Source organism: Podarcis raffonei, chromosome 3, assembly GCF_027172205.1.
Source record: "Podarcis raffonei isolate rPodRaf1 chromosome 3, rPodRaf1.pri, whole genome shotgun sequence".
In the NCBI taxonomy this organism is placed as follows: domain Eukaryota; kingdom Metazoa; phylum Chordata; class Lepidosauria; order Squamata; family Lacertidae; genus Podarcis; species Podarcis raffonei.
The window spans coordinates 39,722,466-39,744,413 of record NC_070604.1 but is presented as its reverse complement, the minus strand read 5'-3'; the positions used below and the strand labels follow the sequence as shown (position 1 = coordinate 39,744,413).

Sequence of the window (21,948 nt, the reverse complement as noted above, 5' to 3'; positions counted from 1 at the left end):
GAGATGGTCCTCAGAAATAGAGGATATGATACACAGCTGATCCCCTGCACCTTGATTTTTCAAAACCATTGACACTGAGCCTATGGTTTCATTTTGAAAATGAAATGCGTTCCTCTTCCAACAATGGTCCCCATTCTTCAGAAACAGCTGGATACAATGTCCACAGAGATACCACTCTAGAACCCCTCCTGTTTCCAGAACTTTAGAAGTAGTCACTCACTACATTTGAATTTTTATTTTGTCTTTCCTCTCATGGCAGAGCGCAAAGATTCTTTTTTTATATGTGTGAAGTCTCAAAATACTGGATTCCTTGGAAAAAGCGCCAGCAGCTTAATTCTCCAATTTGTAGAGAATGTGTGGCTCTGTAGTAAAAGAAAGAAAGAAAGAAAGAAAGAAAGAAAGAAAGAAAGAAAGAAAGAAAGAAAGTCCCAGGGAATGCTTACAGAGTGCCTTGCAGGAAGGTATCAAATGTTTTAAATGATGTTTGCTGGCAAAGTCATATATAGGTGCTATATCTTGCGATAGAGTGCATTAACATGGCACCGGGCAAGCTGAGGTTTAAAATCCTTTTCCATGCAGCTCAAAGCACTAAACCTGCTGCCAATAGGCCAGCAATTAGCCTTGTCAACATTCCTCCCCCCAAAAATAATAAAAAAATCCAGCTCTGTTATAGCAAGCCTAATTGGCAGCAAGCCCCTGATTCCCAAGATAGAGCAGCTATATCAGCAGCAGGGAGGAAAATGAAAGCAAGGAGGAAACAGGTGTCCAAATTGTTCCTATGCAGGGTATGAGATGTGAAAGGCTTGCCTCTGCACCTAGGACTCAGTCACTGCAAACCCAGTTTCTGCATAATCTTTAAACACACACTGCACACACTATTTCAGGGCATCACTGAGGATTGTGCAAAGGAGGGATTTTTTAAAAAGTGGGATATGGCTTATAGGCAGCAGTTATGAGCCGCAACAAATATATATGGCTGGCTGGCCTGCCTTACATATTAATTTTTATAATGCATACATACATTGTCTCTCGACAAAGTGCTTGAAACAACATGTAACCAAAAGAAAGTTAATCTTTTCTGAGCAGTAGTGGAATTGGTTCGTTTTAGATGGGGATGCTCTTACCAGAGAGTAATGTGTATTACCTTGCTCTCTTGCAGCCTGGTGTATTTGAGGACCTTCCCGGTCTTTCCACTGATGGGGTGGACAGGACTTCTGCCAAGTCCTCCTGACCCAACATCACTACTGCTTCTGAACAGTGAACTTCTACTGCAGTTTCAAATCTGGACCACTGTTCTTAGTAAGCTTTTCAAGCAATATATGTCTCAGACTATAGGAAAGCCACAGGAAAGCCTTTTCAATAATATTTTCCCAGAGTCAAGCAATGGATTTGCACAGAAAATCAATCTGCCCATTCAAATTTCAGCTAGTTCTGAGTCTGCTGTCATTCTTTCAATATTCCCAGTTGCTCATTTCACTTAAAGGCTCTGGGTGTTTACATCCTTGCATTTCCCTTTCATGCATGTGTTATGGGATTTGCAATCTTAAACATGTGTTACAGGATTGTATTATCGAGTGTGTGTTTTGCTCCATATGTTGTATTTAATCATGGAGTGAATTATTATTGTAAAAAATAATATTTCAAAATTATACCGAGAGAGTGGTTTTTTCTGGGGGGGGGTGCTGGGGTATGCATACCCTAAACATTTTATGAATCTAAGTTTAGCCTCATTGAGGGGCAGTATTTCAATATGAGTAGGAAAATGAGAGTACTGTACTCCTAAACATTTTCTTTTAGAAAAAAGCACTGTGTGTGTGCATATATAGAGGGAGTGTAAATAAATCTGGATAGTTCCCAAACCTCCATGTTGATGCCTTTTTGAGGAATAGTGAAAGATTTGTGACATAACTTACTGTTTAATAAGCAAAACTTTCCACTTATTGTTGGAAAGAAAGATCATCATGTTGGTTGTTACTTGTCTTGAGGGTCCCATTTGTGACAAAAACACAAGATACAGATTTTTCATAGAATCATAGAAGGGACCATGAGGGTCATCTAGTCCAACCCCCTGTAAAGCAGGAATCTTTTGCCCAATGTGGGGCCTGAACCCACGACCCCAAGATTAAGAGTCTCATGCTCTACTGGCTGAGCTTTCCCATTTGAAGGCCTCAGATAATTTTTAAATTAATATATTTTTAATTACGGTAATTTAAAACCATCTCTCTCTGATTAAGCTTTGTTGTAAGCCAATACTGGTAGAAAGGCAAAATATGTGGTTTAAATTTGGGGGGTGAGGGAACTTAACTAAGGCTTCTGTTGATGAATCTAAAGCTTGCAGGCCAGCTTTTTAAACCTATGGCTCTCATGCAGTATCTCTCTCCTTGGAGCCATTTTGATCCTTGGCGACATACAGTTTCCCTTTTCTCATGTTGATTGAAGGGAAGTAGGTTAAGATATGAATGTGGGATGAGTACTCAACACAACCACTGGTCTATCTGCCGATGTGCAAAACTGGTGCAGTAAGTAGTGAAGTTTGTATGGGGTGCTGTTGCACCAACCTGTCGTCTTTAGAGTGCAATCTTATGTGTGTACTCAGAAGTAAGCCCCACTGTGTCCAACGTTGTGCAGTCTTGGAGCCCTACCTGTGAGACTCAATACAGTAACACAGCTTGCTAAACCCTGTGAAACAAGGGTTGTTAAGATCGTTTATAGGTCAATAATTTTCAGTCCACATCAAGGCTGCTTAAGTCTTTAAAACACCCCAAGTGATAAATGTATTCTAGCTTTTGGTGCTGCTGACACAAGTAGATGAATATAGCATCAAGCCAGCAATGTGTTGACAGTGTATCTATTTAAATGCAAGGTGGTTCTGAAAAATACAGGAAATGTTATACACACTGAGCCAAGTTGTTCATTGGTACACTAGCACATATGGTTCTTATGATCACTCGCTGTTCTAAGACCCCCTGTTAGACAACCATATGTGTTGGCTAAATTCCCTAGGAGCAAACGAACTCTATTGATGACAAACTGGCTTCCTTTTCTCCAAATGCCCTTCGGTTTCTTCATTTACGTCTCACTTATAACTTTGCTTTTATGTAGATATTTATACCTAATTTTGCAACATATTAAGGTACATCTACATTTTCCTACTGAAGCACACAAATATAAATATAAACATTTTTAAAGGAGTTGAATCATGTTAAAGGAAAGAAGTATAATATTTGTCTTTAACTTGCATATGTTATTTTCCAAAACAATTCTAGGTATTGATGTAATTATGATGGAGGATTCCTCGTCACAACAAGAGTCCCGCCTAGGTTTTTAAAAAATCCTCTCTGTTAGCACCTACACGTGCAAATCTCCAGAAACCTCAGCTTCTTATGCCACAGCAATAGATGTATTATATTTGTTCCAAATGTTTAAATATTTCAGAAGGAGGGGGGGAAGCTAGTCGTATCACCAGCTGGCCTGATCTGGTACCTGAATTTTAATTGAAGAGTGGTAATATTAAAAACTTGGTGTTCCCTGTGTTATGTGTGAGAATGGATGGATGTGCATGTATATGCATGATTTGGTTTGTGGACATGAATAAGTGTGTGATGTGTTGTGGGAGGAGGGGGTCCTCGCACTTTTCACATGGGGATGTGACTGTTGGGCTGAAAAGGCTTCCCCCACCCTGGTATACAAAGAAAAGAAAATAGCATATTATGCCCTCTAGAATATCTCAGCCTAGAAAGAAGGCTATTATGTCAGTACACTAAAGCCAGAGGAAGGAATCTTAAACTGCTTCCCCTCCTCTATTTTATTTGAACTTTACAATCTAAATGTCCTACATTTTCTTTCTACACATTGTGAGCCTATATTATGGTAGTGCTCTACAGTTATTATTTTTCACATTCTGACATTTATTGACCACCCATCAAAAACATCCTCTGGGCAGTTCACACAAAATTGAGGGCAATAAATTGTATAACAATAAAGAAGTTAAAACACTAAAATCAATACAATTATCTGCATTAAAAAGGCGGGGGGGGGGGGAGGAAACAGCACAAGAAGCACAGAACCATTCTACAATAACAGTTAGAACCCAGCTAAAAATAATTCCATGGGTGTTCTGAAGAGCCTGGGAGAATAAAAAATCTCCCACTGGTCTGAAGATCTGAAGGTAGATGCCTCACTGGGAAAGCAATCCAAACTCAGGGTGCCACCAGTGAAAAGGCCCTCTTCCTGGGGGCCACCTCATCTCTTTAGGCAGGAGACCCTGGAGATATTTGTCAATGAGAATATCAACCTGCAGCTGCAACTGAGGTGACAGTTCCTGGAATTTTAGTTCGGCAAAAGCAGGCTCCTAGCTTAGCAGCTGAGACTCCCCCCCCCCACTTTTTCTCCACATTGCATCAAATCTATCTACGCTTCACAAATCTCCCCTTATCTGAAGCACTAGGCAGTTCATGAAGATGATGTAGCTGCTTTGCTGATACACCACTTTGGTACCTTCTGCCTGAATCCTGGCAGTACCTGGAGGAAGCTATCTTGCTCTCTGGAACTAAGGCAGAAATAATCAATTAGTTTCATCAGCAGATTGGTGGGGGAGGGGAACCCTTAATTCCAACCAGTACCACAGCTGAGAACTGCACCCTGACATGTACCTCTGCCAGTTACAGGAAGCAAAGAGTGAGCAAGGCAGTTTCCTGGATGGGTAAATATATAGAAAGCCTGCTAGACCTCTCATTTTCTTTCAAATTATGAGTGGGGAACCTGTGGCTGTCCTGATGTTGCTAGACTACAGTATCCATCCGCCCAGCCAGACCATGGCCAATGGCCAAAGGTGATGGGAGTTGTAATCCAGGAACATCTGATGAGCCATAAATTCCCCACACATTCTAAACCTTGAGACAATTGAAATACAATCCTATATATGCCTATTGAGTTGAGGTAAGTGTGCATAGAGTTGAAATGTTATGATATTTGTTATAGCATTGTTGTTTTTTTAAAAAATTGATGCTTATTATATTTCCTTGAATGTTATCCCTATTATATGTGTGTTCCTGTATCCTAGTTTTCAGCCAGGAAAGTAGGCCAGAAGACTATATTTTGATTTACCAAAGCAACAAGAAGAGGCAGAAGAAGATTTAAATACAAAGTGCAATTAACGATTGACTTGAATATAGGCCAAGTAGTCTTAATGGTTATTTACAGTATTGTAATTTTTAAGTATAGGTTTAGAATCACTACACTCTAGTGTTTTTGTTTAGATATGGAAATTAGGGCTGTTGTTGTTTTATATTGGCTTACAATGCTTCATCACCCTTTAAAGGAAAAACCTCCTCTACAAAATTCAGATTTGAGAAGTATAAATAAATATTCTTTATTTAATTGCATATATAAATATCCCTCCATTTAAATATATATACCATTGGTGTATAAAGCTCTTAACAGCTTGGGACCAGTTTATTTGTGGGATCATGATACCCCATATGTGCCCACTTCAATCTGCAGAACTGGCACTGTTACAGATACCACATAATACTTGTTCTGCAGTTGTCAGAAATCAATCTTATTGTGTGGCAGCACCTACACTTTGGAACTCCCTGCCTATTGATACCAGGGAGGCTCCTTCACTGTATTTTTTGGGTGACTGCTTAACACCTTTTTGTTTAGGCAAGTCTGTCCAGACAAGTAGAAGTTGATGTACTTTAATCTCTTTTTAGTTTACTGCTGATTTCAACTGTTTTAAAAATGTTTTAATTACTTGCTTTTAAATGTGTTTACTGATAATCTTAATATTTCTTGTAAACTGCTTTAGATGTTTTGTTACAATCAACATATATACATACATCATTTCATTTGTCTGCTGCCATTCCATAGTTAAAACCATGCTCAAGGCAGCTTACAGCATGAAAAACAACACCATAATTACAAATTTAAACGATAAATAAAACACATCAAAATGTGCACAGTCAAATTGAACAATTTCCATATAAATCAAAATAAGAGCTAATAACAGAGATACAAAAAGTTAATATCAATAACAGCAACAACCCTCACCCAACAACAACACTGCTAAAAAAAATACCCCAGCCAAAGAGTTTGTTCAGCAGCCTCAGCTTTTGTTGCTGGAGTCAGTCAGGGCCTTGCCCTCCCGGACCAGGTGGGACAAGGCCTACACCACAGCTATGTGGTATATAAATTTTGTTAAAATAAACGTGTTGTTATTATTATTATTATTATTATTTATTAAATTTGCATACCACCCTTCATTGAAAGATCACAGGGTGGTTCACAACATTAAAATACATGATGAGAACACAAAATACATAATAAAAACAAAAACAAACCAATAACCCCCTCTCCCACAAACACAGCTTCTAAAAGGCCAGGGTGAGCTGTGGTCCTATTTAAGCATTAGACTGCATATATGCCATACATTGAAAGGACATTTCCTCCAAAGAATCCTGAGCGCTGCAGCTCTGTTAGGAGTAAACTACAGTTACCACGATTCCTTTTGGGGAGGCGGTATATGGTTTAAGTACGTATGGTGTGTACAGAGCTTTAGTCTGGAGTTTCTGGTTGGAGCAACATTCAAGAATGCCTTGGCTCTGCTTGGAGCTATCCAGGGTGCTAGCCACCTTGTTAGTTTGCCTTCCATGCCTTGACACTTGGTTTGCCTCACCTTATATATCTGAACCTGTGCTTTGCTTCATCAGGCCTTGCTTTGCTGGAAAATGACCCATACTTGATCTGACTTTGCTCCCCAGAGCCTAAACTGTGAATGTAAATTGGTATCCTTGGACTCTGACCTTAGCAAATGACCCCACTTAAGCTTGAAGCCTCTTCCTGGCCGGGACAGTACAGGAAATAATGACATGAGCCTGGAGAGACAGGGGGCTTTATACATGATTCTGAAATTCCACTTCATCTCAAAAGTGGTTTGTGAAAAATGAAAAGGAAACAGAAGAAGAAGAAGAAGAAGAAGAAGAAGAAGAAGAAGAAGAAGAAGAATCAAACAGTAAAATTGAAGTCATATTGTTTTCTCTTTGTATGTTGACACTTTAATAACATCTTCTCATTAATTCTTGCATACCCATACACACCTTAATATCTTTGCTCGGCTTCAACAGAGGAGATGACCTCTTCTGTGGTGGTGCCTGGACTTTGGAACAGGAATAGCTGATGCAACTAGTCTGGCACTCCTATCACTGCCAGCCTTACTGATGCCTTGCCATGGCACCACCCCAGTAAATCGCAGCATTGCTGGTGTCAGGGTGGTGGCTCCATTGAACTGCAGTGCGCCAGCCTCTCCTACTTTGAAATGCCCCCCATAAGGAGGTTTTCCTGGCACTACAAGTTTTTTGCTGCCAGGCAGACACATTATGATATGCTCAGGTGTTTCAGACCGGAGATTATTCTTATAACTGTTCCATCCTCTGAGGGGTTGTTTGTTTGTTTGTTTGTTTGTTTGTTTTTGTCTTGCTGTGTTTTGCCGTGCTTATCTATTGGTTTTAAATTGTACTCCAACTTTGTGCAATTGTTATTCACACTTTGGAATAACATGTATCTTTCGATAAATGGTGGGCAACCACGCCATCACCAGTGTTCAGAATGGCAATATGTATCGAAATACAGACTTTAATCTTTCTGGATTTGCCTGTTTTAGTATAAAATGAAACATCTACTATGGATCTGTTGGATATAAACCCAGAGTTCAAAAATGTGCTCAACTGTGTAAGCATTAGTTGGGCTTTTTCCGGGGATTGTAGGGGGAGGGATCTTCAATTGTCCCTGGACTACAACTCCCATCAGCTCTAGCAAGCATAGCCAATGATCAGGGATGATGGGGGGTGTGGTCCAACACCTACTGGAGGGCCAGACAAATACCCACCAATATTTCAAATGCATCTCTCAATCTGTGAACCTCAGTGGGAGCAGTACAAGGAAACAAGCTAGTAAGGTTGTGAAAATGAGTAAGGACTAGATTTGTTAGGCTTTTTTCTGACTGAAAATACCATGGGAATAATTAGGAACACAGGCTCTAAAACATTACACGAATCATGTATCTATTTCTCTTCTGTGGGAATTGTACAATTGGATTATGATGCAGCTGCCTCTGAAATATATGGCAGTTTATTCATCCATTTGGACCAGTTGAGTGAAACTCTTAATATATTTTGCCTAACTGCAGGATGACACATCAGCACTTGGGTTGAAAACAATGCCAGAATGGGTGAAATGAATAATCTTTCTGTGGCTTTTTGTAGGGCGCAGGGTTGGTACTGGAGATTACAAGCTGTGAACAAGCAGTTCAGTCAGTCAGTAGATCTACAAAATGTTTGATTTACTTCTTTAAATTCTCTTCGGATATTTATTTCCTTAATTTTTTTCTACTGAATGTATTCAAAGCAGCCGGCAAAAGTCAAAAAAGAAATTGCAAATCAGAACATGATAAAAATAAAACAGCCACTCAAAACCACAGCCCAAAATTAAATATCAAAACTGTTCTGTCCTCTTTCCCCAAAAACATGCAAGCAGGAGCTCTTACTTGTAAGTAATGAAAATACTTATTGAGGCAAGTAACTGTACAGGCTCAAAAGCTGACAAAAGGGCTCAGGAGACACAGTTCAGTATCAGGGAAGTTCAGAACTAGACAGAAGCAGAAAACAGCCCAGAGTGTTTCCACAACCTGCTCAGCAAGCTTTCAAAGACCAGACATGGCACACTCCTTCTGAAGACTCACTCAGATTCCAAACACATGCTCTGTTGGGATGGGTGGCTTTGCTCCTATCTCCAAAGGTGTCACCTGGTTCTAGGTAACAAGATTGCACCTGTCTATTCAGGCTCCTCTTCAGTCACAGTTGTCTCCTGTTCATTCTCCCTCCTTGTTGAGGTTCTCCCCAGCCTCCACTGAGGTTCTCTGCTCTACGGGAAGATCGAGGAGAGGGTGGGTATAGCTGCCATCCCTCCTTCCTATTCCAAAGTGACTGAAGCTGGAGCAGAAAAAGATCTTCCCGCTCCTCCAACCCAAGTTCTCACCATTCAGCCCCCACCCTAATTCTTCCTCCTCCTGCATCAGATTCTGCCAATCCAAACCCAATCCTGACAGACCTGAGGAGCTCATGACAAACACCTGCAGGGAAATTGTAGATACACCGGGTTGTATCTCCTGGTGGCTTCGTGCTAGCAACTGCTTGCTTGCCTGTTTCCTGCTTAGCACTTGTGTCTGTAAGAAGTGTTAGCTGATTTCCACCTTTCCTACTACAGACACCCACACTATATCCTGCATAAGGGGGCATGGGGATCCACAAAAATTGGAAGTGCTTTCTGCTAGCAGAATGCCAATATTGGATACAGCCCCAAATCCATATAGAAGCCTGTGACAGAAGAGTAGAAGAATGACTGACAGCAGGGGAGTCTGGTGGAACTCTGGGTGTGAATGACAGGAGCTGAGCATCTGTGGAGAATGACAGTTGAAGGGAGAGCCAGAGGAGATGATGGGAGGAGGAATGAGGAGGGAGAAGGAACAGATAAAAAAAAAGACAGCTGTTTGAAATTGGGAGGAGGGTATACCAGGTTACAGTAGTAAAATTTTGTTATTCTTTATCAAGTTGCCTTTTGTTCTGGTGTGGCTATTTCCTATATAGAAATTATATTTAATGTTCTTAAATACAGTAAATGAAAGTGTTCTTGTTTAGGTGGATTCTAGGAATAGCCAGTCTCACCCCACATGTCTTGTGTGGCTAAACACCAGAGGTCAGTAAATGTCTCAAAAATTCAAAAAGCACCAGAGACTGCGCTTTCTGCCCAGTTCTTGTTTGCCCTGACTCACTCTTGCATTGCACTCTCTCTCTCCTGCTCTGAACAAGAGGAGAGATGCAAAGAACTTCCCTCTGTGAGGGAGAGCTGTGGTGGCTTATGAAGGTGCTTTTCCACCCATGATAAGGCTACTGATGTGGGCAACATGCCTGCACCATTTTGTGGTCTTGTCTCCTTTTATGCTTATAGATGGGACAGCCATTTTGCCATGCCCCACAGCAACCATTTTGTGTTACACTACTCCCCCACAGCTGCCATTTTGTGACTGGTGCCCATGGCACTCAAAATTCCAAGTGACTCTTGGAACATTTTGAAGCCCCTTAACATTATCCAGGGAAGGTGTTTTGGTTAGAAACATTTCCATCTGCTGATAAAAACTGAACAGCCAGTTAGATCTCTGCTCGGACTCAAGGACCAGTACAGAACAAGCCTGCTGCTAAATCAAACATATGTTATCTCACTTAAAGATGGTGCATAGCATAAGGCATCCTCTCCAGATATGAAGAGATTAGAAGGACCATATAGACTTTGAAATGGAACATGAACCAGTTCAGTCCACACTACAATCATGACTTGAAACCTCCCTGATCCCCAGATCAAAGCACTAGCAACCTGGTGTGTTTCATGGGCTTTGGTCCAACATAGTATAACACGAGACTCTTGATCTCAGGGTCATGTGTTTGAACCCCATGTTGGGCAAAAGATTCCTGCATTGCAGGAGGTTGGAACCTCCCTGTGGTCCCTTCCAACTCTACAATTCTATGATTCTATATCTGAGGGAACCCCTTTTGTGCTGTGCATGGGATTGCCTTTGAAGCTGGTAAGTGGGAATGCATTATGAACCTACAACTGGAGACAGTGCAGCTGCTTTGTCCATTCGCAGGCTCAAGTCAAAATGCTGGTTTTGACTTCATGGCTTGCGGCTCTCTTATGGCTGGTTATCTCCATAAGTGCCTGGACTTGCTTTGGATCTTGATATACTTGGTGGGGATAAAACAGGCCTAGGTGGTTTGGTGCTACAGCTGAAAAGTAAAAAGGTTAAGCAACCTCTTCCAGCGCATATTATTATTATTATTATTATTATTATTATTATTAGTCCTTCATATCCCACACTCCTTATGCCACTTCACAACAAAAAAGGCATGTGGGCTTAGACTTGTGAGTTCAATTGCCTACAGGATATTCTGTGTAAATTCCTGTGAGAACCTTTTAGAGAAGAAAAGGTGCTGGTCTAAAAATGCACTGAAATATCAATAATTAAGCAACCCAGTCCTGCTCAAAGTCAGTACATGAACCACCTCCACGCTGCCGAGATGCACCTTATGCATCTTTGCAATCTATGAAAAACAGGTGAGCTATTTTCAAAACTTGCTTTGACATTTATTGTTACTGGCATCATCATCAATCAAAATTGTGCTAGGAAATATGTGTGCCGCTCTCAGACCTACTGCATCACAGGAGACCCCCATCTCTCACTGTTTAACCCAGCCTGCCAGAGACTGATGTAAACAACAAAGAGACATGGGTCTATGCCCAGGAGGATTTCCCTCACAATACAGTAAGGCTCAGAGGCTATATATAAGGCTAAACAGAAGCAGGATTATGTCTTTGCTGGTTCCAGGCATTCCACCTTCCCCATCTGGATATGGGCCTGAAAAACTGAGGAAAAGTTGGGAGGCATGGAGGGTAAGTTGTAAATAAGCACACATGGTGCCATAGCCAACATCATTACTGATCACAGGGTGTGTCATGTTATCAGCCTTAGCTTCCTGGCTTTGTGGAGCTTGAGCCAACATGAGAATTTTTTTAATCACTGAATTGGAATCTGCTTTGAACAAACCAATCATGTGAACCTTTCATCATAAGCAGAGATCACAATTCAACCAGCCAGCTGCTTAAACCACTTTGGAGAGCTTTGCATCTGCATGCAAACAAGTAATCGGCACATGTAATAAACAGCTCAGCTGGCTGATGAACCATTAGCCAAGATCTATTTGTCCCCTCCCTCAAAAAAAAAATCTATCAGTCGGCTTCATGCACCATGAATTAGCTGTTAGTAATATGAATTATTACTAATAATTCAGTTGCATGAATGAGCGATTAGTAATATGAAGACAGCATAGACTTACATCTTCCTATAGGCTAAGAGAATAAACTCTAAGAAAAAAAGTCAACAGCTGTTTAAGGTGCAGCCAGGAGAAAATGTGCACTGCATATCTTGCTAATATGCTGTCAGTCAAGTTAAGTTTATTTATAGATCCCCATTTCTGCTACTACTGCACACTCAGTGGGTTAACAACAGGCACAGCAACATAATAATTAAGTACAATAACAGAATAATTAAATTCATTACAAAAATGAATGTTACTGAAATAAGGGTAATATTGCTTAGCATTTTTTTAAAAAAATGGAATAATTGAGCATGTTTTCATGATGTAAATGAAAAGTTAGTTATTTAACAGCATGCACAGAGGCTTAGGGAGGGCAGCAGGACAGGCAGGGCGCTACTGCTGCAGCCTCTTATTGTTGTGTGCCTGCCCGCGAACACAATGAAGCATGCTTGTCCATTTCATATTGCTAGTAGTGGAGGAAATGACAGAAGACAATGGACACAAGTAAGAATGGGGTAGAATTTCAGTTTGAATTTTCATGTGAGTCTGCTTAGCCTGGACTTCCTGAACCAGCAAGCAAATCTAAATGCTGTTATTGTTTGAAATTTGCACTTCATTTTGCAATGCAGTCCCCCAACCAGAAATAAGTCTACAAAAATGTGTCTTGTTAGGGAAAGGGGAAGGAATTAAACAATGGTGGAAGACAAGTTTTCAAAGTTAAACATTAAGTAAGTAAATAAGTATATAAGAAAAAGTAACACCCTCTCTCTTTATTTGGTAAGTAAATTTATCTGACAATGCGACAATCAGATTTTGAATTCTATAGGGCAGTGGTTGTTGCAGTTCTAGAGGGTAGAGAAGTTAAAAATTATAGAAGCCAGGCTAATCAGCAAACAGCACAGAAATTCTCAGTCAGGGTGTGTGTGTGCTTGCGCAAGTTGAAGTTTTAATTGCCTTATTTGTTTCTCAGTGGCAGTAGCATTAGTACTTCGGTTATCTCTCACTGCCTACTCCATCACTGTAAACACACTGGGGTGGTGGTGGAAGGCCAACTAAAATGCAGATACAATTCCAAATAGCTCATTGGAAGTGAATCTTAATTTCTATACTGTGTAATACTGCTACTTGGGTTCAAACAGCCAACCGTGGATATTTGCTAGGCCAGAGGTATGCCTAAGAACTTAGAAGCTGCCGTGATGTGGATTCAGGACTCTGCACCTAGTTTTGAAATCATAAAAAAGGTTCAGTAAGGGCTAGATGTGTCTGCCCAGGCAGAATAAACAAACCTGAGGAGATTCCAGGAAATTTTTTTATTTCCCCATATGTAGAGTTAACCTGCAAATTAATGATGATCCTCTACAGTCTATTTGTTCCTATTTTAAATAATATTTGCTCCCAACTAGTTACTATTATACAAGTTATTCATCACCTCATCCATCTATTACTTTATTTTCTAACAATCTGGTCCCATATACATTTGCAGAGTGTTTCTTTTGCTGCCATATAAGAAGATAAAAATCCAGGCCCATCTTTCTGATACTTTCTCAAAAAAGGGAGCTTCTGAATCTTTTCTTTGGAGTAGCTTTTCCATTTCTCAAAAATGGGAGGGTCGGAGAATCGAGAGGCCTCCCTGCATGCACCTCCATGACCCAAAACTAATGAGGAGTTGTGCTTGCCTTGGTTCCTTCTTCATAACTACAAGTCAACCTCCACTCTCTCCAAAGCAGCGTACTCCAAAGGGTCCCTCATCCACATATAAGACAAAACTATTTTGTCACAGGTTCTCTCAGACTTAAAAGAAAACTTGCTGCCTTTAATCTTGTAAGAAAAACCCTTCAGAAGAAAGGTATACATTTCAGAACTACTTACACCCTTTGGCCTAGTACTTCAAGTGGCAAAGGAAGGCTCTTCTCTCACACTGATGAGGATTTTGAACCGTTCTCACACAGGATGGTGAAGTAACATGAGGGAAGACTATATATGCTCTTTTAAGTTTTTCCTTTCTGTCACTTCTGGTTCCCACAGAATATTCATTCGGGCCTTCTCCTTCTGATCTGCTTCATTAACATATCTTACAATCTTTCCTTGTTCTTTATTCCTATTAATAATATTCTCTCTTAACTAGTTTTTTTAAAAAAATACAGGTTATTTCTCCTCAAAAGATATATAGCTTTATTTTGTAACAACCTGATCCAATGCATGCTTACTTGGAAGTAAGTCCTATGACATTCTCTGGACATTACTGTGCCAAGTAATGTGCAATGGATGGCAGTTAACAGGAGCAACATTCCCCTCATCCTTGTCTTAACAAGGACCTTGATCCAGAAACAGGAGCTGGAGAATTATATAAACATAATACAGGAGGAATAGAATAGTGGTGGTGGAGCTAGTTGTACAGCTGCTTACCATGTCAGTCATAGAAAGAAAAGGCAAGCTGCTTCTTTCTGAGGCATTTTCACTCAAAAGAAATTTTTAGAAGTTTACGAAAGCATTTAGTAAACACCTCAGAGCCACAGACCTGCAGTGTTGTATAAGCCTGGCATTTGAAAGCCATCCCTGGGAACTTCCAGACTGTCACTCATTTCTTGTGGGATTCAGTCACATCCTGGCAAATTCAGGCTGAGCAATTACCATAAAGCTGACCTGGAGCTCCTGCAAAACAAACCAGCTTGTCCCAAAAGTCCAGGCTTTCTGAGGTAACAAAAGTGGCGGGAAAATGCGTGTGAGGGAAAGTGTTGCTTGACGCAACAATGTCTAATCTCCCCACAAACAAATCAGCATCAGTGTTTACTAAATAGCCTTCGTAGTCTAATCTCTCTTCAAACAAATCAGGCTGAATGCTCATTAAACAGGTTGTCTAGAAGTCACCCTTGCAATCTTTAAAAACATTCATGTTCAACAAGGCATTTGATGGCTGGAACAACCTGCTCCTGGCAATCTTGAAATTAGCAGCTGGGAGCATGTGTGACTGCTTGGAAATGTTTTCAGGTGCTTTAAATGGTTTAAATTTCTTTTCTTTTTAATGTATTGTTTTGTTCTTTACTGTCCTGGGGTTCATTGTCATCAATACCATCTTCACCACTATCATCTCTTAAGATGAAGGTTAAAAGGAAGGGGCTGCAGATGCTTGTGGGGGTAGGATCTGTGGTCAGTGATGTAAAACTGCTGAAACAGAAAAGGGGTACCTGCAAAAGAAAATTGTTAAGCTGGGAATGGTGAAGCATTTTTCTCCTGCCCACAGATTTCTCCCTTGTAAGCACCCACATCTGCAGACTAGCTCTACTAAGGAAGTCATGGTCTAAGACCCCATATTTCACTCAAAACATCTCAGTCTAAATTTGACGCTGAGGAATCTCCAACAGGCCATAAAGGCTTTCTTTCCCTGTTGACACCCGGGCTGTGTGGCAGGCCTAAAAGGGAGGAGGGATGCCATTCTGAAGTGTATTTCAAAGGATTCATTTCCTCAGCGGGAAGAATTTCTGGGTTCCAACCATATCTGAGAAAGAAACTGAACAATCCTTCTATCTGTGCTCTGTTTTCCAAACCACTGGCTACTTATTTTGTGCCAAATATCTGGCACTGAACTGTAGCCAAAAGGCATCTTTTTTTAAAAAAAAGAAGATCAATACTTCCTAAATGGTATATTAAATGCACAGGGATTTGAATCTTGCTCCTGTTGGCTTTAGCTGACTAACCCTTGAGTTTGCAGGAAAGATCACATTGCACTTAACATTCCTAATTTCCTTTGGCGTTGATGGGGGCGATCATTCTGAGATCAATGTGAGGGCTATCTCTGTCTCGACAAAAGACTTTGCCTCTATTCAGTTTCTCTCATAACCTTCTATCTTATTTTATATATGATCATATAAGTGCTTTCCATTAGGACCAGCTCGAATTAGTACCTGTCCCTTAGGATTGTTAGTAGTGTTCATGAAAGAACCATGATTCTCTGTCTTGGAGAAACTGCCCGTCTTCCAAACATCTTGTGTTATGAAACTTCATTTTCATTTTTTTAATATATTTGTACCCTGCTTTTCTGTCCAAAAAGGAAGCCTAAAGCAGCTACAATAACATACCAAAAGAGATTACAATAATGTAAAAAAACAACAACCAAGCAAAACAAAATGGCTCTCAGTGCCAAACAGCTAGTGTGTGCTGAGAGCCATCACTCTGAAGCCCATCAGCAAGCAGTTTGTGATGCTAAGACCCATTCTGTCTGAAAGCTAGCCTCTCCGCATTAATCAGCTGAGTACCAGTCTTCATTGAGCACAGGTTCAAATGGCTCCACCCACCTGTCAAAACTGACCTGCAGGATGATGGTGGTGAGGGAAGAAAGGATCTGGTCTACATGCTGGATTGTTACCTGATCCTCCACCTCAGTCTCTGTCCTCCATCCATATAAGCAAGTAGCATTATCAGGGTTCAAGGACACAACCTTGCCAGAGATAGCACTCCAGGAGCTTGCAAAGCAGAGCTGGTGTGAGTATGGCATGAGGAGATAAGAACGAGGCTGGGGAGTGTCTAGAGGGCACAATAAAGATGTATGGAGGGCCACATTCACCCCCCTGGCCTGAGACTCCCCATTTCTGCTCTAGTGACAGAATGCTTGCCTAGCTCTTGAACAAAAATATTAAAAAGTGACAACCATTGCAAAACTATCCTCCTCCTCCCCCCCACAAGGCTTTTCAAAGAGATTTGTCTGTATTTTCTAAAAGCAAGAAGATGTACAGCTATCCTCTCTCACACAGCAATGCTCAACCCCAGAACCAGCAATAAGTCTGCTTGATTTGTATGAGAGGACAGGATCTCAGCTCCATTGGCACCTATTTAGATACGTGTTAGTGGGAATAAACATTTAAGCGAAAAGTGAGTTTTTAAAATCTCTGGTGAACACCTCACTGCTCTCTGCACTGCTTCATCTAGTGGCAAATGTAAAATCTGAGCGACGCCAAAGTCTGCTGAGGGGCATGCCATGAAAGCACATGCACACAGCATGAGTTTCCTTTGCAAGTGTTAGAGCTACTGCTGGATAGTACCTTCCTGAAGAAATCTCATCACTGGGAGAGTGCTTTGTGGTATTAAAAGTCCAATTAAAACAAAATCAAATAGTTTCATTAACTGCAACAACCAAAAATTATACTGCCAATTGCTTTCTTCTCATTTAAGGGCATTTACATCTGAATGACTTTTTTCAACTGTGCGCGTGTTTGTAATTAATGCAATTACAAGCTGGGGATCTTTCCCCAAAACTAAAAAAAAGAAAAGAAACAAGGAATGTTATCAGTTCTACTGTTTTAATTGAAATAGAGTTGTTTTCAAGCGTATGGTGAATTATGTAACTTCCATTACTGGAACAGAATATTTGCACCCTTTAATAAGTCAGCATCAGCATCTGGGTGTGCGCCTCTTCAGTTTGCGAGAAGTTTGTAGATCCAACATCAATAGCTTAATTTATTTAGCTTACGTCTATTAATTACTTGTACTTTCACTAGTTGGAGCATCTTACGTAATAATGGCAACAGCACTGTGAGTCTATCAGCTGTCTGCTCATCCCCTCCTCCTAAACTGTTTTTTCCAGTCAGGAAAGGAAAGACGCTGTCTACAAACTGAGGTGGTGGGGTTGGGGGAGGTAATGGATGGTGTGTGAAGAACTTGCAAATTTCCACCTGGAAGACTGACTTGCTGGTGTCTCTTCCCCACAAGAACAGCAGTGGCCCAGGGAAGGAACCACTGGTTCTCCTTGCTCTGTGAAATCAGCAGCCATTATGGCATGTCTTTTCAGACCTATATGTGTTCTAACAATTAAACACACCCCACAATGGAATGGATCACAGACTGTCATGAAGAACAGTCCAAGGTCTGACTCCTTCTGGAAAAGGGAAATTCCTAGTGAGGGACTTCTCCAGCCTGGAGCCCAGCACTCAAGGCAGCTTCTACTTCTCAAGGCTGCTTCTGCCTTGGATGTTGCCAGCACTGAGGTCGTAAGGAGCATGCACCCCTGCCACAAAGAGGACTGGTTCCTCAGGGCAATCTGTCTCAAGTAGTGATGCTCTCTCTGGGGGTCCCAGTTTGGGAAATTCTGGCTCAAAGGATCTCTGCTGATAGTCTCCAGTCCAGGCTCAATGTCAGTGCCTGGGTTCATCATCTCCACAGCTGTCCTCTTGCCTTTGAGAGCCACTCCCAATCCTTGGCTTCTGGTAACAACTGATGACACCACCGGTTTTCCTTATCTAGATGGTTCCTCCTCCCTTTCAAAGCCTTAGTTGCTGTTCAAGGTTCAGGCTATCACAACACTCATAGCTGCCATCTGGTGGGCATTCCACTAATTACACAATATTGCTTGCATTTTTATTTTATTTTTATTTTAAAGAGTAACAACTGCCCAGCTCACCTCTGCGGCAGTTAAGAAGCAGGTAGTAACAGCAGCAGCGGTACATGACAACTTATGACAACTTGACACTTTACCAAGTGTCAAAAATAAAACAATGGCCTTGCCTTACAATTTACTAAATGATACAACATAAGATCGGGGTGGCCGGGGGGGGGGGGAGATGTAACGGGAGGAAACCTGACAATAGGATCAAGAAGAAATTAATTCAGCCACCTTGGGTTGGCATACATATAATTTTGTATATAAAATAAAAAATAAGCTGCTGAAACAAATGCATTTTAAGATGCTTCTTAAAGGCTGGGCTGCGTTGAATGGGGTGCATCTCTCAACAGGTAAAGCACACCAGAGAGAAGGTAACAAAAAAAAAAAACCCACCACTTGGACAGGGGCAGTGGGGTAGAAGAAAAATGGAAAGCAAACAAGAAAAGTCCAAGAAACTATGAAAAGGCACAGACAAATGCATGTACTGAAAAGTTAAGAATGAAACCTTGAACCCAGAGATAGCAGGAGAAATCTCTGCATGCCCTCTTCCTCTCTTGCCACCAGAAGGGATATAAGGTAAGAAAGAGAAGCAAGGAATTACGTGTTCAAATACACAGAGAGAGACAGAGCTGAGCAAAAACAACCCCTAAAGTCCAGAGCAAGAAGCCTAAGATGAGTCCAACCAAAAAGCAAATAATTGTAAAAAAACTAATGAACAAGCAGTTATCAACAGAAAGAAGAGAAAGAATCTTGATGAGATGAAAAAGCTAAACGAGACAAACGTTAGCATTGTGGAAGATGAGATGAAAATGAAAACGAAAATTAGATATAGATAGATGATAGATAGATATAGATGATAGATAGATAGATAGATGATAGAGATAGAGCACCACAGTATAAGATTTGTAGCAGTAGGAATGTCTGAGGATGTGGAGTGGCTCTCATAGAAAACAGGAAGGCAGAGGTTGGGACAAACAGTGGCAGTGACTTTGACTAAGAAAGCTTTAGGAGATACAAGAGAGTGACAAAGAGGATTACATACAAACAGGAGGCAAACAGTAGTGAGAAAAATAAATGGAGAAAATCAGACAACAGATGGAATTTGAACCATGAATGTTCAGCAGTACAAATGTACAAGCAGGAGGCAGCACAATTCAGGAATGAGCCAAGGCTGAGCAGAGCAAGAATGATGAAGATGAAAACTTATGAGGATCACACAAATGAAGAGTGGATGCTACCACAGACTTACAAAACACCAGCACTAGTGGTAGATGGTGCAGAAATAGGAAACAGATTTGAGTTAGTTGAATGGGGAAAGTATCAGGTCGTAGGACCGGAATTACAATCTCTTGGTGAAGCAGTAGAACTGAACACCAGAGCAAATAAAATCAAATGATAATCATAAAGGGAATGTGGAATATTAGAAAAATCAACAGGTGAGCATGAGGAAGTGATGACTAAATCAAGACTTTTGAGCAGCAGAGGAAGGAAACAGGGAAAGATCAAAGTAATAAAGAGGGGGGGAATAAACCTGAAGGATTCTGAATCAGCTGTTTGATCAATGTTCACATCACCACCTAGTAAAACAGGAGAAGAAAATGGCAGAAAAGATTAAAGCCAGACTTCAAAATCAGCTCCCCCCCCAAAAAAGTAGACATTGAACCAGGAGGGTGGTACATAAAAGCGAGAGTAACACTCGCTGGAGAAAATAGTCATGCAGCATGGGATTCAAACATGGGGAGGGCGGGGGAAGGAATAGAAGGAAAATAGTATCTTGGAGAAAGAAGACGTACACCCCCCCTAAGAAAGACAATGAAAAGGAGAACCAATGGGAAGTTTATGCAGCAAAAGTAACCCATGTCAGAAGCAGAGATCCAGGTGTCAGTATCTGTATCGTTCCAATTTTAGTATATGTGCTGCCGAAGAGAGCACCAGTCAAATGCATAAGTAAAACAGAAAAAGCATAAATAATGAATTACAGAAGCGTAACAGATACCTTGATAAAATAGATGGAAAGAAAATAAAAGTGCAAAGCAGGGGAAGGCAGCATAACCATGGCTTTTGAGCAAATCACTCTCGAAGACTGAGGGATCACTCAAATCCACAGCTTAATACAGCAGCCAATAAGCAATTAAAATAAGTAATAAGCCAATGGGAGGGAGGGGTACCTTCAGTAGAACTTCTAGGCGACGATATGTCTTGGATGGCTTCCAGATAACATGTTTAATGAACATTCGTCTTGATTTGTTTGTAGGGAGATTAGATTTATGTTGCATGAAAGCATGTGTTGCCCCACACTTTCTGGTGTTTTCTCATCCCTTTCCTCATCACAAAAACTCTGATCTTTTGTGGGAAGTGGGCTTCTTTAGCCATAGTCCCAGATCAGCTTTAGCTGTGCAGCTTGAATTTGCTGGATGGGATTGAAGCCCACACCGCAGACTGTCTAGAAGCATACTATGTGTGTTGCTGGAACGTCACCTCTTAGCAGCAATGGTTATTGCTGGGGCAATAGAGGATGGGTTGGATTGCACTATCATAACCTTTATGTTTGCTTTAAGGAAGTATTCTCATGTAAGGGGCAATAAAAGTGGGCAAAATGGGTAAGCTAGGTCCTTAGGCTGTAAGGTTACCAGATTTTTTTCAATGAATCTGGGGACACTTTTGAACTTCCATAGGAATGATAGGATTTTGTCAGGGGACTGATTCATAAATCTGGGGACTGTCTCTGGGAAACAGGGACGTCTGGTAACCTTACCTTAGGGCAAATGATAACTCTCTAGCAATTAATGCAATCTGTTGGGGTTTCCCAGCAGAAAGGTGCAGCTCACCTGGAGATAAAGGTTAGATTCCCACTTGAGGGCTCTGTGATCTCTAACATAAACGTGCCATAGCATCATTACTTTGTGTACAACAGAACTGCTGGAATTGACTCCTGTCCTGATACCAACTTAAAATAGAAGCACTGTATAAGTTAACGTATTGTGCTGAAAAGAAAAAGAGAACAACTATTTTTGTTTCTGTCAACACTAATTAGCACATGATTTACAGCCACCTGGCACCTTTTGTCACAAAACTGAATAAATAAACTCAAATTTTAAAAAAGTAATATATATTGTTGTACACCAACCTAATCACATAGCGGTCTGAGATCCCAGGGGTTCCAGGAGCTGACCCAGGGTCTGTGTTTCCGTTTGGAAATGAGGCACAGGAGAGACTGTGGTGTCTTCATGAAATATGGTTTATTTACACAGATATACAACCCAAGTCTACGATGAGCATTAATGCCTCAAAAGGGCATTCCTTCTTCCATTGCCGTAGCTTTGGACTCAAACAGAAATCAAATACAGTGGTGCCTCGCAAGACGAAATTAATCCGTTCCGCGAGTCTCTTTGTCTTGCGGTTTTTTCGTCTTGCGAAGCACGGCTATTAGCGGCTTAGCGGCTATTAGCGGCTTAGCGGCTATTAACGGCTTAGCGGCTTTAAGAAAAAGGAAACAAACTCGCAAGAACTCACAAGCCCATAGGGAAAATCGTCTAGCGAAGCGATGCAAAAACCGAAAAACCCTTTCGTCTTGCGCGTTTTTTGTTTTGCGAGGCATTCGTCTTGCGGGGCACCACTGTATGCCTCTCCCTTTCCCTTTCCTGTTTGCAG

General features: G+C 41.0%; 1 protein-coding gene across 7 annotated transcripts in view; it reads left to right on the top strand.

The window, feature by feature from the left end:
- Positions 1–21,948, top strand: part of ASRGL1 (asparaginase and isoaspartyl peptidase 1) — an 84,748-nt gene that overhangs the window by 8,873 nt on the left and 53,927 nt on the right. For 2 of the 7 annotated variants that reach the window (XM_053381255.1, XM_053381254.1), the window contains exon 1: positions 1,181–1,299. The exons of 2 other annotated variants lie outside the window; for them this stretch is intronic. In XM_053381255.1, coding sequence (XP_053237230.1) covers positions 1,197–1,299 — 103 coding nt within the window. In that variant the 5' untranslated portion in view covers positions 1,181–1,196. Of the gene's footprint in view, positions 1–1,180; positions 1,300–21,948 lie in introns of those variants that run through there. 3 more of the 7 variants (XR_008329428.1, XM_053381256.1, XM_053381248.1) reach the window with 2 other exon arrangements.